General features: G+C 34.5%; 1 protein-coding gene across 3 annotated transcripts in view; it reads right to left on the reverse strand.

The window, feature by feature from the left end:
* Positions 1 to 401: 401 nt before the first annotated feature.
* The window catches only part of LOC114937283 (uncharacterized), a 74849-nt gene continuing 61063 nt past the window's right edge, over positions 402 to 14187 (reverse strand). For all 3 annotated transcript variants that reach the window (XM_085480549.1, XM_085480548.1, XM_085480550.1), the window contains exons 10-14: positions 11731 to 11888; positions 7173 to 7288; positions 6589 to 6778; positions 5604 to 6089; positions 402 to 3122 (exon numbers count right to left, since the gene is read on the reverse strand). In XM_085480549.1, the coding sequence (XP_085336675.1) occupies positions 1103 to 3122; positions 5604 to 6089; positions 6589 to 6778; positions 7173 to 7288; positions 11731 to 11888 (2970 nt within the window). In that variant the 3' untranslated portion in view covers positions 402 to 1102. The remainder of the gene's footprint in view (positions 3123 to 5603; positions 6090 to 6588; positions 6779 to 7172; positions 7289 to 11730; positions 11889 to 14187) is intronic.

A 14187-nucleotide genomic window follows, 5' to 3' on the forward strand; every position in this document is an offset into this window, starting at 1 on the left:
ACACGAGAAAAGGAGGATAAAAGTGATGGCAGGCACGAGAGATAGAGACAGACTGATTGCGGGAGAGAGAGAGAGAGAGAGTTCGCGCGAAAATGGCATTTTCCTCTCCACGTGGCGACGCGAGAGACAACGGTTCGAGACGAAGGGAATCCCATTACTCCAGCGAACTCTGAAAATCAATTCGATTCCCCGCCGGTAATATAAGTGAGAATTCGCCAACCACTTTGTCCCGATTCGCCTCCTGCCGTTTCACGGCCGCCGCATCCAGGCGACTTATATAGAGAGCCTCGCTTCACTTAATAACAAAGTTTGCGGGACGCATGTAAAGTCGCGGGGATACATGGTGCGGCGTAAAGGGATGATAAATCACGGAGGAGGAACTTATTCTCTCATTCCCGGGCTTCTCTGCTGGAAAAGTACGAAAAACGTATATTTGCATCGTATTTATAATGTATAAAGTTATATGCGCGTACGGAGACGCGTGCGCTTTGAAAATTGTATTAACAACTATAGCGGATTATTGTCAACCAATATCTAAAATCGATCTCATTTAAAATTCATTTAAATCTGATCGACAACTGCTCGCAATTCAATTAAAATAATTTTGACAGCTCATAAAGCGTGTAATGCGGTTTGCTTAACGGACTAAAATATTATTGTCTTGAACATCACAATATTAATCAATATTTACACAATATGCAATTATGTACTTGTTGTGTACCAACATAGTTTCAATTAGTCGTAGAAAAATAATAGAATTAATAATAACGGTAATAAAAAAAGTTACACATAAATAAAGTTAGAGTCGCTAAAATGCAATATCTATATCGCCCTGAAAAATTGTCTCATTGTTTCATGAATTTGTGATGTCATCATGTTTTTCTTCAACTCCTGGATCATTGTATTTGTTGCACTAAATGCTATAAATAAAATATTTGTTCAAAAAAATTGGGAGAGGAAATTATTTTTCCGTTCATCATTCGACGGCGATAGTTCAAAAAACCTTGCAAATGCTTCATGAGGAAAAAACTCGGGATAATTGCATCGGGATGTCTCCGACGTGAAATTCCGAATCTACGTTCGCGAAAATGGCTCGGGCCAATTATTTCTTGCTCGCCGGTTTGCGTTTGATCGTCCCGGTATTCGAGTTGCTGGAATTCCCGTTGCTGGTGGACGACGAGTCCGTGCTGGAGGTCTTCTCGCTCTTTGGCATCGTCGTAGGCGTCGGTATGCACGACCTGGTGGCGTCGTTGCACGTCGACGTTGGATCCGTGATTTTACTGGGGTTCGTCGTGTCTGTCCTAGACGCGACTTCCGGTCTCTCTACGACGTAGGACGGCCTTTCAATCCCGGGCTGTTCCTCCCGCCTACGTGAAAACGACGGTATCCTCGTAACCCTCGGCTTCTCCCTCAGGGAAGGCTTCTCCCTCAGCTCCAGCACCCTGTCTCGCTCGCTGTTCTGACAATTCTGCTGTTCCGGGGACGGTATGGCTGACACCTTCGGTATATTCCTCTGATCCCGGCTTCTCGGCAGACTCGCCGTCGGCTTTATGATGATCTTGGGCTGCTTCTGACTACCCGTGGAACTCTTCGGCTCCCGCGCAGTGATGATTATCCGGGGCTCTCTTCTCTCCACCGGCGAAGAATTGTCCGGCCTGTCCGAGGATGATCCCCCATCTCGCGGCGGATCACTCGGAGGCTGATTGACAGGCTCGTGCTTCTGCTCGAAACTTCTCTTGTCGCCCTCGGACGCCGGTGTCGACGAGATTGACGGGCTCGGGTATTGATTGGCCTGGTATGGATTAACCTCTCTCGGCGTGATCACGATCTTGGGTTGCGCCGTCGCATCCCTTTCGATCCCGCCAACCACGATTTGCGGTTCGGAGACCGTCGACGTCATTACGGTTGGTGGCTCGCTCGGTTTGTACCAATTGGGATTGCCCGGTTCTAAGAGCGCGGCCGATTTCCCGATATCCTCGTCAACGCTGTGGGAGGTCGGCGAGAAGCGATACTGATGACCCCCGTGAAGCGGACACTTTGGATTCGCGTAAATGGTGTCTACGCTTCCGCTAGGTTGAACACTTCTGCTCTCCTCTAAGGAATCTATTATATTGGGATCGGAATTGTTTCTACCCGAATCCTGCCTCTTCAGCAGCGGACCCACGTGTAGGTTCGTCGTGATGGGCTCGTGTTCGCACTGATTTTCGCTCTCCTCGGCGAAGAACCCGCCCTTATCGAGGCTCCTCGAGGGATTCCCAAATATTCTGGGTGGCGGTAATGGCGGTTGACTCGAAAAGAAGTTCATTCGATTCCCGCTCTTGTAGTCCTTTAATGAATTTGCGTGCTGTTTCGGCACAAAGAGACTACTCGGCGCCGGGAGCGATCGTCTCTTCTCTATATCCGGAAGCACCTTGGGATAGTTTCGGCGTTTGATTGTCTGCAGAGCCTCCTCCGGGCTGATGCACTCTCTCTCCACGATCGGTTCCCGACACGTGACGTTCACGTCGCTCGTACCGAAGGTCGTCAAAATCGGTCCGGTCTTTACGTAGATCTCTTCGCTAGGAACTGGATTCTCGTATTTGGATTGATTGGACAGTGGCGCCTCGTTTGTTCCCGGGCCGGGACGAGGCAAACGGGACTTCAGCTTGGGATTGATCTTCGCGTATAAACTATTCGAGCTTTCCGCGTCGGGCTCGTGGATCCTGGGACTGGAGAAATTCGGCATCGTCGTCTTCAGGACGTGTTCCATCGGCAGGGGATCGCTCCTGGAATGATGATGCTCGATGACGATCACCTCGGGCGTCATCAATTGATCCGCAATCGGTTCGTATTCGTTCGGCACCTCGATGCTCCTGGTTAACTCGATCGGTACTTGATTCAGAACGGACTCGGTTCTGGTGGCTGGAGTTGCGTCGATCGCCACGGAGATTTTCGGCAGCTTCGACTTCTTTCCAGGACGCACAATCAGCGCTGGACTCTCGTCGTAGATCGGTTCGTCTCTCCTTTCCTTCAGCGTCTCCTCTATTATGCGTTGCTTCTCTTCTTGCTGCTGCTTGTTCAGCTTCTCCTGGTGCTCCTTCTGCAACGTTTCTCGCGTTTTGCGCAGGAACCTCGGTGAACATCTGTACGAACAAAGCAAGACAAAAAGCATTTTTTACTTTAAGAGGATCTTAAACGTTCTTGAGAAGTCTGTTGTTTTTCTTCCTGTTTTATCGACAAAATGTGAGGTTAGATAAATTATAAATCTATTTATTGGCTATACGGATTGTTTCTTATCTGAAATTAGAGCGCTTCGCCTTTTGTTAATATTAATATTTCAGTTTGTACAGGAAAAAAAGATTTATCAATCTGTATATACAGCTAATAAATAAATTTACAGTTTATCTAATTTCACATTTTGTCGATAAAACAGGAGAAAACAACAGACCTCTCAAAGACGTTTAGGTTCCCCAAAATTAATATATTACAAGAAAGTCTTCAAAAATGTAATGTTTGGTATTATTGCAAATTAAATTTAGAATTTAAATTTTTGCCCACTATTTAAAAAAAAAACAGTAATATTACACAATTTTTCCTATTTAATTAATATTGAATTAATATTCGCAATAAAAAGTAATATGGAAAATTATCAGCGTCGTCGAAAACATTTGATTAATAAATGATGTTTTTGCTGAGAGAAAAATTGTCGTGCAATTTAATGTGACATTATATGTCAAATAATATCGTTATTTAAATTTAACACAAAATTTAAACTTAATATTATTAATACCACTCATTTTTAATGATAGCAACTAATTATTACCAAGAGTTATTGTCAATCGCGCAGTGTTTTCATTTGGTAAATGAAAGGTACGTATTAATTTTGCAACTTGATAACGACCAATAATAATAATAATTACACTTTCACGCCTCCGGAAATTAATTAATTTAATCTTGTATATTACATCAACAAACGAGATGTTACTTCTTGCCAAAAGCATTCGTTTAATAATACACATTCATTTATTTGTTTCGCGTGCTATGATGCACACATTAATGATATATGTAATGTAGACCTATTTATTTAGTAACAGCGCTATGATGCATGTTTATAATCAAGCATATTTCAAATATATGATTTTCCGATGCTCATTATGTATCGCTGTCATATTAACAGACCGAAAAGTAATACACGTCACAGTGATGAGCAGTTGAAAAATATAAATGCATACATATTCTGTTTAATCTAACTCGTGTTTGTGCGGGAAAAAAATTTTTCGCAGTCCAAAAAAAAAAGTAAACGGAAATATTTTAAAAAATTTATTACGCAATTTATACATGATACAAAATATTCCGCGAAGTTATTTATTTTTATCGTGCCGTTTTATATAGAATTTCCTCTAAATTGTATTTTTTTTATCGTTCTTATTTTTGTTTTAATCAGCAGCACGGCAGCGCGCACAAACACCGAGAGGATATTGTTGACGATATTATTTGCAAATCAAATATTGCTTGCTAAATGACGAGAGAGACGAAAGTTGCGCTCTAACGAGTTCAATTAACTTTGTAGGGTAGCACTTGTCAACCTTTTTCGCGAGTCAATACACCTAACGAAATATTCGAACGGCGAAAGAGAGAAAGAGAAAACACAATTCTCTGATTTGAGTGATACGGACCACGTCTCAAAGCAACCACTCTTTAAGCGGGGGAAACCTCTAATTGGATTACTAGGTCGTTCAACCCTCACCACGATCGACGAATTTGCGAGGGTAAGCGTTCCCCGAGTATCTTCGGCTCTTCGCAATTAAGGAAGGCGTACAAATCGAATTCGAAATGTCGACTACTACATCGAGAACAACCCGCAGTACAATGTCGGAGTAACAACAAATTCAATACAAAATATTTAATTTGCTCGAAACAATTATTTAATTTTGTTTTGACTGTAAAATAAATCTCAAAATTCGAAAATATAAATTTTGAAATTCGTGCGAGAAAATTTTTAATTGTTTGAATAATTGGATGCTTAATAAAATCAATAATATAATTCATCGATTTTAATAAATAAATAAATTATACAGAATTTTAATGTTTGTTTGAATTAATAAATTATATCAAATTTCATTCCTTTTTATCTAAATAAAATTCGAAACATTGATTGCTTTATTAAGAAAAGCCTATGATATAATGTCAGAGTAACAAAGAATTTAGCACAAATATAGAAATAAATTAATTATAAATTAATCCATGTAAAACAAACATTTAATTTTATTTATCTTGAAAATAAAAATCTTGAAATTCTCGCAAAAAAGATTTTAATTCTTTAAAAAAAATCTTTGAATAATTGGTTACTTAATAAAACAATCTAAAATAAAATATAACTGAGCGATTTTTAACAAATGCATAAATTATGTCAAATTTCAAATTTTTTGTCCATTCATTATTTTACAATAATTTTATTTTAACAAAAAAATTCGCATAAAATAATGAAGGTAATATCCGCGAATATAAAATATGCATTAAAATGTGTTTTAAAACTCTTGGAAAAATTCTAGGATAAAGATAACAGGATTACAGATTAGTTATTGTTAACTTGAAATTTTATTTCCGCCGAGCCTTTCACTGACCTGTGCACAATCTCCTGTTGAATCCACTCCCTGACCTTGATGTGAGTGTCAATAGTAGAGCTGGAGTTTTGCCTCGACAGTTTCGATCTGCGTCCAAAGTTGGAGTTGTTGTCGTACGCCTTGTCATTCTTTATCACGTCGTTCAGATCTGGCTTGCTATCGCTTTTGTAGCCCAGCTGGCCATAATGGTTCTCGTGCTTATCAGTCTTCGACCTCTTGACGGAGTCGTCTTTCTTCTCGCTGGCTCGTCTCTTCAACGACTTCTCCTTCCTCCTTACGCTCTGCTTTTTATAGTAGATGTACAGGAAGGCCGTAAAGTTTATCAGTATGAACACCACGAAGAAGACAATCACCATCATCATCGTCGACGAGCTTTTCAACATGTCGGTCTCCACCGTAGATCCCTGCCCGATGCTTCCATCCGTCGTAACCGCGATTGAAAATGGCTTGTCTGTGTTGGAGATTGTACTTGGCGGAGTTGTGTATCTACGGGAAAAAAATATGTTTCACAATCCGTAACAATAAAAATGTATGAATAAACACAAAATGAATAAAAAAAGCAATTTTATGTTGTTTTATTTGATTCTCGCATATTTTTTTAGAACATCCTGTATATAAAACTCTCAATTGTTGAGAAATTCCTTCGATAACAAAAATTTCAGATACACGTGTAATTGATCCTTCTGTCAATGCATAATTTTTCACTTTTTCGTCAACGTATAAATATCCGGATACCGTACTGCGTGTTTTCGACATATCGCATTGGGATAATTTTTTAATTTATTTTTAAAGCAGCTGTCAGAGATCGAACATTCTTTCCCGTAATATATTTTAGGGGATTTCCGGATTAAAAATAAAAAGACAAAAGTTCGGACATAATTCGAACCTTTAACGGTGCTTCGAATACCCGGGTGTCCAAAGTTCATTAACAGAAGGGTTAATTAGTCCTATCCCTACCACAGACTTAGCACCGTAGGTTTCGTACTTTCGATTTGCGGTACTGTTGGCATATTTGCCGATCCCGTCGGCGAAGTCGAGAATCTGCGGTCGCGGTCCTCTCGATCGTGTCGGGCTCGAGATGTCTTTATTCGGGTGCCTGAGCAGATTGGGCAGGTCCTCATTCCAGAACTGCATCTCCGCCGCGCGATAATGCGTACCTATGTCAGGTGGTATGGCTGCGTGCAACAGAGAATGGTGTCGCATATATCAAATAACATTGTTCGACAAAAAAATTTACCGGAACGAGACCAGTCATTTCTTATAGTTTCTTGGACGCTCAATACGAATCTGGTTTCTAAATTATTCCATTTCTAATCAAAGTTGCAAAAATGGGTTTTTTCACAGATTTGTTATTCGGGGCTTGATAATTCAATGCGACACTAGTGGTGGACACTATCGATATTGACGATGATATCGAGATAATGACCGAACTTTTTCTTAGCAAAAACTTTTGTAAACAAGCAAATCACTTTAAGAATTGATTGGTATCGACAAATATTGATGTGGGAATTTTATAATTTGGAAAATCTTTCCAAGTCAAGGTGTACCAGATGTGGAAAGAGGACTTACTTAGATTGAAATATGTCTGATTGACCGGATCGTATTCTGGCCACTCGACCTCGTACTGGCCCCATTCCTTAAACCCATTAGTCAGGTATGGATGTTGCTTGACGACATTGGGATTCCTGCGGGATTCGAGTATTTTCCTTGATAAATAATCGCGAGTGATTAATGCGGCGGCAGAAATGCCCAATAACTTTTGTCGGACGGTACAAACCGGCTTGGGATTAATACCGTCAGGAAATTGGAATGGGATATATAGAGAATAGAAGATATCGAATAATCCAAAATAATCCACGGGGGATAATTTCATACTGTCTATTTCTACCTGTGTAATTACTTTAAAATTAACGCACGATCGACCATTTTTGGAGGATTCATTCAATTTTACGGAATTTAAATCTCCGGAATGTTTTGTATTATAACATCCGACATTTTGTATAATTTAAGCGCTTATAAAATCCGAATATCTAGATTGTAGGAATTTTAATTCGACAAACTTTTCCATACATATATGATATCGCATTTGAAATTCCGTAACGTTGTAATCCACCGCAAAATCTCCGGTATTAATTAATTTTTTCGTTAACGTTTATAAATATAATGCACCACTTGTCTGTTCATATATACACGCATCGATGATTCGAACATGCGAGAAAATTATTTTCGAACGAACGATACATTTGATTAGAGCTCTATAAAAATAAGTATATTCTCGTCCGCCATTTTTCTTTCTACCGCATGTGAAAGTTAGGTTATACGTCGTATTTACATATGTCAAAATGTCAATACGCATTATCATTGTACGTCTTTCGATCTTGCAGTCGTTGATTAAAAAATTTATCTTAAATATCGAGTCTATTAAACTCAATAGGTGTTTGTTCACAGCAACGCAGCCAGGCATTTTGGAAGCACCATACTATATGCAACAACAAAAACACAATGTGTTGATTGTTGTAACAATTATTTTGAGTTTAATAGAATCGATATTTACGATAAATTTTTTAATTAACTGCGAGATCGAAAGGCGTACAATGACAATGCGTAATGACATTTTGATATATGCATAATATACGACGTATAACCTAACCTTCACATGCAGTTGAAAGAAAAATGGCGGACGAGAATATTCACTTTTATAGTGCCTTAATTTAATCGATCGACAGAAAAAAAGAAAAAAAAGAAATTTCTGTCATTCGTTATCACACACTGACGCTCCCGTACAGATGCTGCGCATCGTTTATCCTCGCAAAGAGGAGACGCGCCCTTATACAGGGTAGACGCATGAAATATCGATCATGCTCCGCGACGTTTACAAACGCGTAACGTTTACCGCGTTAAATCTAAATACCGTGTGTTTTGCTTAATTGCACCGACCTAGTTCCACCTCGAGTTCTATCGTTTATCCCATTGTATAATGCATAAATAAACTCTAGTCAAACCATATGTTCAAAACTGTGTCTGACAAAAAATTGCGTGGACGCGATGCGAAATGCGGTTTTACATTTCGCGGCAAAATGGATATATAAATATTCCGTGAAAAAAGTAGATATATTTTACAATTATATTGCGGAAACTAAATTTTCTGTTGCAAGAGGAGAAATTTAATTCTCTAATAAGTCATCAAGACTGCAAAGGTTAGTTAGCGGTATACGTATTAATAATTTACGAGATTTTATTATTTTTAGTAATATAAATTTTATACGCAGTGTCGTATTTTCAATATCTATATAAAAATTAAATAATAAAGTATTAATTCTTTTTAGATTAATTGTAAGTTATAACATTTTTTACTACTATTTCAGAATGTACAAATAGATGTGAAAGAGAAATATGGAGAAAGAAGTTGCTTTACCGTTCACAAAATATTTAAATAAAATATTCAACACAATCAGAGATTCAAAAATTAAGCTTTAAAAATGTGTTTAATAAAGTATAAGCATAATATATAAAGAGCAAATATAGTATTTTAATACCCTGAATTTTGTGTCATATTTTATTTTATATTTTATTTTATTTTAAATAATGAAAATTATATGGTCGAATAATGTCAAAGTTTAAAATTTGCATAATAATTCTGTCGTAACAGATATATTAATAACAAAACAATATTCTCAAAAATATTAAAAATCTGTTAAATAAATTTAGTTTAATTAATTATATTTCAATCCTATTCCGATATAAATTCTAATATTTTTGTCAACAAATCAAATAAACGTATATTTCATTATAATTAATTACTTGAAAATTTAAAAGTCCACATAGAGAGCTTCAATATAATTGCAAATTTAATATTCTTAGTCATGCAGAGATTCGCTTTTATATTTATAATATAATTTAACGTTGAATTGTGATTTAAACGATTTTATCGAAATAAATTTTTAATATAATTAGAAATTCGATATACCTCGGTTTAAACAAAAGTAGCTTTGTATCACGAGAACATTGGGCTTGTTCGGCTGAATAAAATGAAATATTTTGCTGGGTTAAACGATTTGTCGAAATAATTCTACATAATAACTACATATAGATAATCTGTTCTTTTCGCGCAAATTAAAACAGCCGATTCGTCGGATCGTTAATTTGACAATATCAAGCATCAACATAACAAGCATCAAATTGCGCCAAGTTAATTTGAAAGGAGAACGAAGCAAAAAATATATGCATAATAATAATTAATAAATATATGCGTATATATTGCGTACATTTTTATGCAAAACAAAAATAAAAAAAAAATCTTTAACAATTTAATTTGACAGGAATTTTTAATAAACTATCCGATAGAGTTTATCGGTTTTGTATTTCTTCTTTAGTAGTTTTGCTTACATCATTCCGTTCAATTATTGAGTTTAGAATAATGCGTCAGTTAAAAGCATAAAAAAATGTGTCACTCTTAAAAAGAATCCTTTTAAAATCTATTACAATACTATTACAATAAAAAGTACTTAAAAAATATGCAATTTAAATTAAACATTATGGAATTTCTGGATTTTACGTATTTTCTACATTATCTATTTCACGACTATATGTATGTTTAATTTTTATTTTTATTTTTCAAAATTGATTAATATTTTCATTGACGTTTTAAATATTTTTTCTTCAAATCCCTAAATTTCATTTATTCTTCTGTTTATTTAATTCTACAATATAATATTTTAAAAATTGCATTTTAAATTAATACGTCTATAAAGTTTAATTGTTTCCAAATGTAACAACATCGAGAAAAATATATTACCGTTCGGTTTAATTAAACTTTTGAATGTTTAGTTAATTGAAAATCACGTTTTCTCCCTCTCCCCTCCCTGAATACGTTATATTTCCAAGTTTAACTTCAGCAACTAGAAATGTTCGCGTCAACGCCCAACAACAATTGTTCGCCACTATTATTATATGCGATCGTTTCTACGCGCGTTTACCACCACTCATATATATGCATTCAACCTTTCATACCAACTTTAATTTAACTTAAATACACGTACAGTGATTATTTCGTACGTTATTGCAAAATTATTTGTTTGTACGTTTATTTTTCTCATTAAACTTGTAATTATCCCCGGCTAACTAGACCTCTGCAAATTTTATTCGTATTTTTCAATTAATAACTCTCTCGTTTCGTTAAATAAAACGCAGAACATTTCTGAAAATGACACAGCATAGGTAATGCAAGAAGATGAATGCATTTTAAATATGTTGTTTTCCCATTTTGTCCAATTGTTAAATTAATAAAGCTTTTTAATATTTTTTACTATTATTTATATTTACGATTATATTTCAATTCCGCGTGAGTTATGTGAAAAATAAATATTTCGATGTACAAATTAATACTTAAAAATTTATGGAGAAAAAATATATATTTCAATATTTATTTGTAATAATATTCTACATATAGAGTACAGCCTTTAGTTTCTTCCACTTCGATTAAATCATATCGGCCTAATGTAAAATTTTTATAATGGATAAAATGTGCTCACAAAAAATGCTGTACAAGATTTTGCTGAAGGGAATGCTAGTTCTATTTTACCGACTCTAAGTTAGGTTAGATTCACTTTTTATATTAAATATACAAATTGAAAAATCCTCTAAAATAAAAATACTGATAATAATAAATAGGTACGTTGTCCGGCAATTTATTTTTGCTGTTTTATACCTCGACATCGATTCCGCACGCAAATATACATACATAGTTAATTTAAGTACAACTTTTTGATACAGGCTTTTAATTTTATTTTTATTACTTTTATTATTCTTCCATGTAATCTCTATTGGGGGCGCCATATTTTATGCACAAATTAACTGCAGAACTTTTGTATTAAATAAGTATTATTATGAGCTGATTCAAGAGGCCGATAAAAAAATTAATTTTTTAACTTTTATTGTTTTTTTTTATACAAAATTACAGCGTTCCCCGTTCATTATTATCAGTACTTTAATTGTGGAGAAGGATTTTTCAATCTGTATAGCCAATAAAAAGAAAAGCCTTTGAACTCAGAGTCGGTAAAACAGTCATGGTCAGCATCCCTTTAATTTTTTTCTTTCTGCTCTTTTTTTTTTTTTTTTAGCAACTTACCCATTATAGGCAAAACTGCACCACCAGTTCATAATAGCTTCTGAAAACAGCGTCTCTCGGATGTCGTATCGACCTCGTAAGTCGTACTTGCTGCCGTCCAATGGAACACCGAGTACATAAGGCAATTCTTCCCCGTGCACGGTATGTTGATGTTGTTGCTGCAGCATAACAAGATCACTGGATGTGCTTTTATACCGACGCATACGTATTTTATCGATACTTCGACGCCACTCGCGTAACTCGAAAATATCGAAGCTTAGGTTGTTACCCCCTTTCTCTCCTCTTTCCTCCTTCCCTTATCTCCTCTTTTTACATCTTCTACTACTTCCATTCTTATACATTTTTGTGATATTTTTTATCCTATTTATTTTATTCTATTTTTATTTATTTTATTCCATTAAATGTATTGATATATTTTTTATTTAAAATACACATTTTTTATAAGGTAAAAAGTTATTATCATTCTCATAAGGCAAATATCTATTTTTATTACGCAAAATAAATACATACGTATTTCAAAATGTTTTAAACCAATATTTCAATATGGGAAATCTTTTAAGTCTTTTAATTGTTCATTGTATATTTATAAGTATTTAAATAATCCTTTAATTAATCAATAGTAAACATTTAAGAGTTTTGGAATTTATTTTAAAATTCTGCTGAATTTTTAAAGTTTTAAATATTTTATTATTCAACGTCTGTAATAATATCCAGATTGTTTCAAATTTAAACGTCAGATTATAAAGTTTAACAAAATTAAAATTATTTTTCAACGTCATTTATTCATTTTTGTTATTTTATTATTAGTATAGTTATTATTTGTAATTGTTATTTTATTATTAGTGTAATTATCATTGTTATTAATAATAAAATAATATTTAATAACAATTTTCAAGAGACCATTTTTCTATCATGCAATAACATTTCCCTTTAATCTCAAACCTTCATTAAATTGTTGCCTACAAACATCCCTATAATATGTAGATTTAGAATAAAATTAATATGCTTTTTTTTTTTTTAACAAATATTGGAAACTCGCTCATCATCAATCCTACCGACAATTTTCAATTGAAATTTCCTCGATACGAGTTCTCAAATTTATCGCACTCGTAATTATTTTTAGCACGATAAACCGAGCGTATTTACAAACGCGTCAATTTGTAAAGTTCAATAAAGAGTGGAATTTACGAGAACGGGTAGAAATTAAAATTCATCGGACTCGTGTTCGTTGCGTACATCAGGAGAGAGAGAGAGAGAGAGAGAGAGAGAGAGAGAGAGAGAGAACTGGGAATGATGTATGCTGCGTGAATCGCTATTTGCAGATTTAAAATCTAATATCCTTGTTGACGCAACGATAGCGTTGTACCCGGAGGTACATTCAATTTAGCGATATTCTCGGTTGCTGCATGGCGAGGTCGTTGCCAGAGCGTACGCAACGACGATAAAAATAGTTGGCCGAAATCCAAATGGGTTCGCAACCCGGATTTTTCTTTCCCTCGAACTGTGTGCGAAGCATAATGGTCGCCACTAGGTCACACAAACTCGCTCCTTCCGAACTAAGGAACCGGGGACAATGGATACAACGCGATCCATGTGGAATATTCCAAAAATGCCGGGCGCTTTCTTTCGAAATGCCGGCTCATTGATTAATCCGGGAATGAGTTTTTTTCTCGTGAATTTAATTGGAAGCTTCAGCATTTTTGCCTTCGCTAATATTATGCCGGTAATGGTTTAAAAAAATCTACTTCTGTAAATGTAAAATTAGAAAAGAATTAATTGATATAATAGAATTTTGTGGCAAAACAATTTAGAAATGTATAAGATTATTAGAAATAGGATTCTTAAAATATTATATGTATATACTTGAAATAAATTTCTAGATTTAATTGGAAGTTATTTTGATCTCTCATATTAAACATTTTAGTGACCGAGTTTTAAAAATATATAAATTTCTGTAAATGTAAAATTTATAAATTATTAAGGGAAAGTTTAAAATTTAATATTTAATTTTAAAGACATACTGAATGGATTATTAACGATTAACGAGAAGTTTTAAAATAAATGTAAAATTAGGAAAATATTAATCTATCATAGATATAAAAATTTAATTTCTATTCAAAGAAACAATTTAGAAATGTATAAGATTATTAAAAATAGAATTCTTAAAATATTATGTATATACTTGAAATAAATTTCTAGATTTAATTGGAAGTTATTTTGATCTCTCATATTAAACATTTTAGTGACCGAAGATTTAAAAATATATAAATTTCTGTAAATGTAAAATTTATAAATTATTAAGAGAAAGTTTAAAATTTAATATTTAATTTTAAAGACATACTGAAAGGATTATTAACGATTAACGAGAAGTTTTAAAATAAATGTAAAATTAGGAAAATATTAATCTATCATAGATATAAAAATTTAATTTCTATTCAAAGAAACAATTTAGAAATG

Source organism: Nylanderia fulva, unplaced genomic scaffold (genome assembly GCF_048542155.1).
Source record: "Nylanderia fulva isolate GAGA-0341 unplaced genomic scaffold, ASM4854215v1 Scaffold15, whole genome shotgun sequence".
Lineage (NCBI taxonomy): Eukaryota > Metazoa > Arthropoda > Insecta > Hymenoptera > Formicidae > Nylanderia > Nylanderia fulva.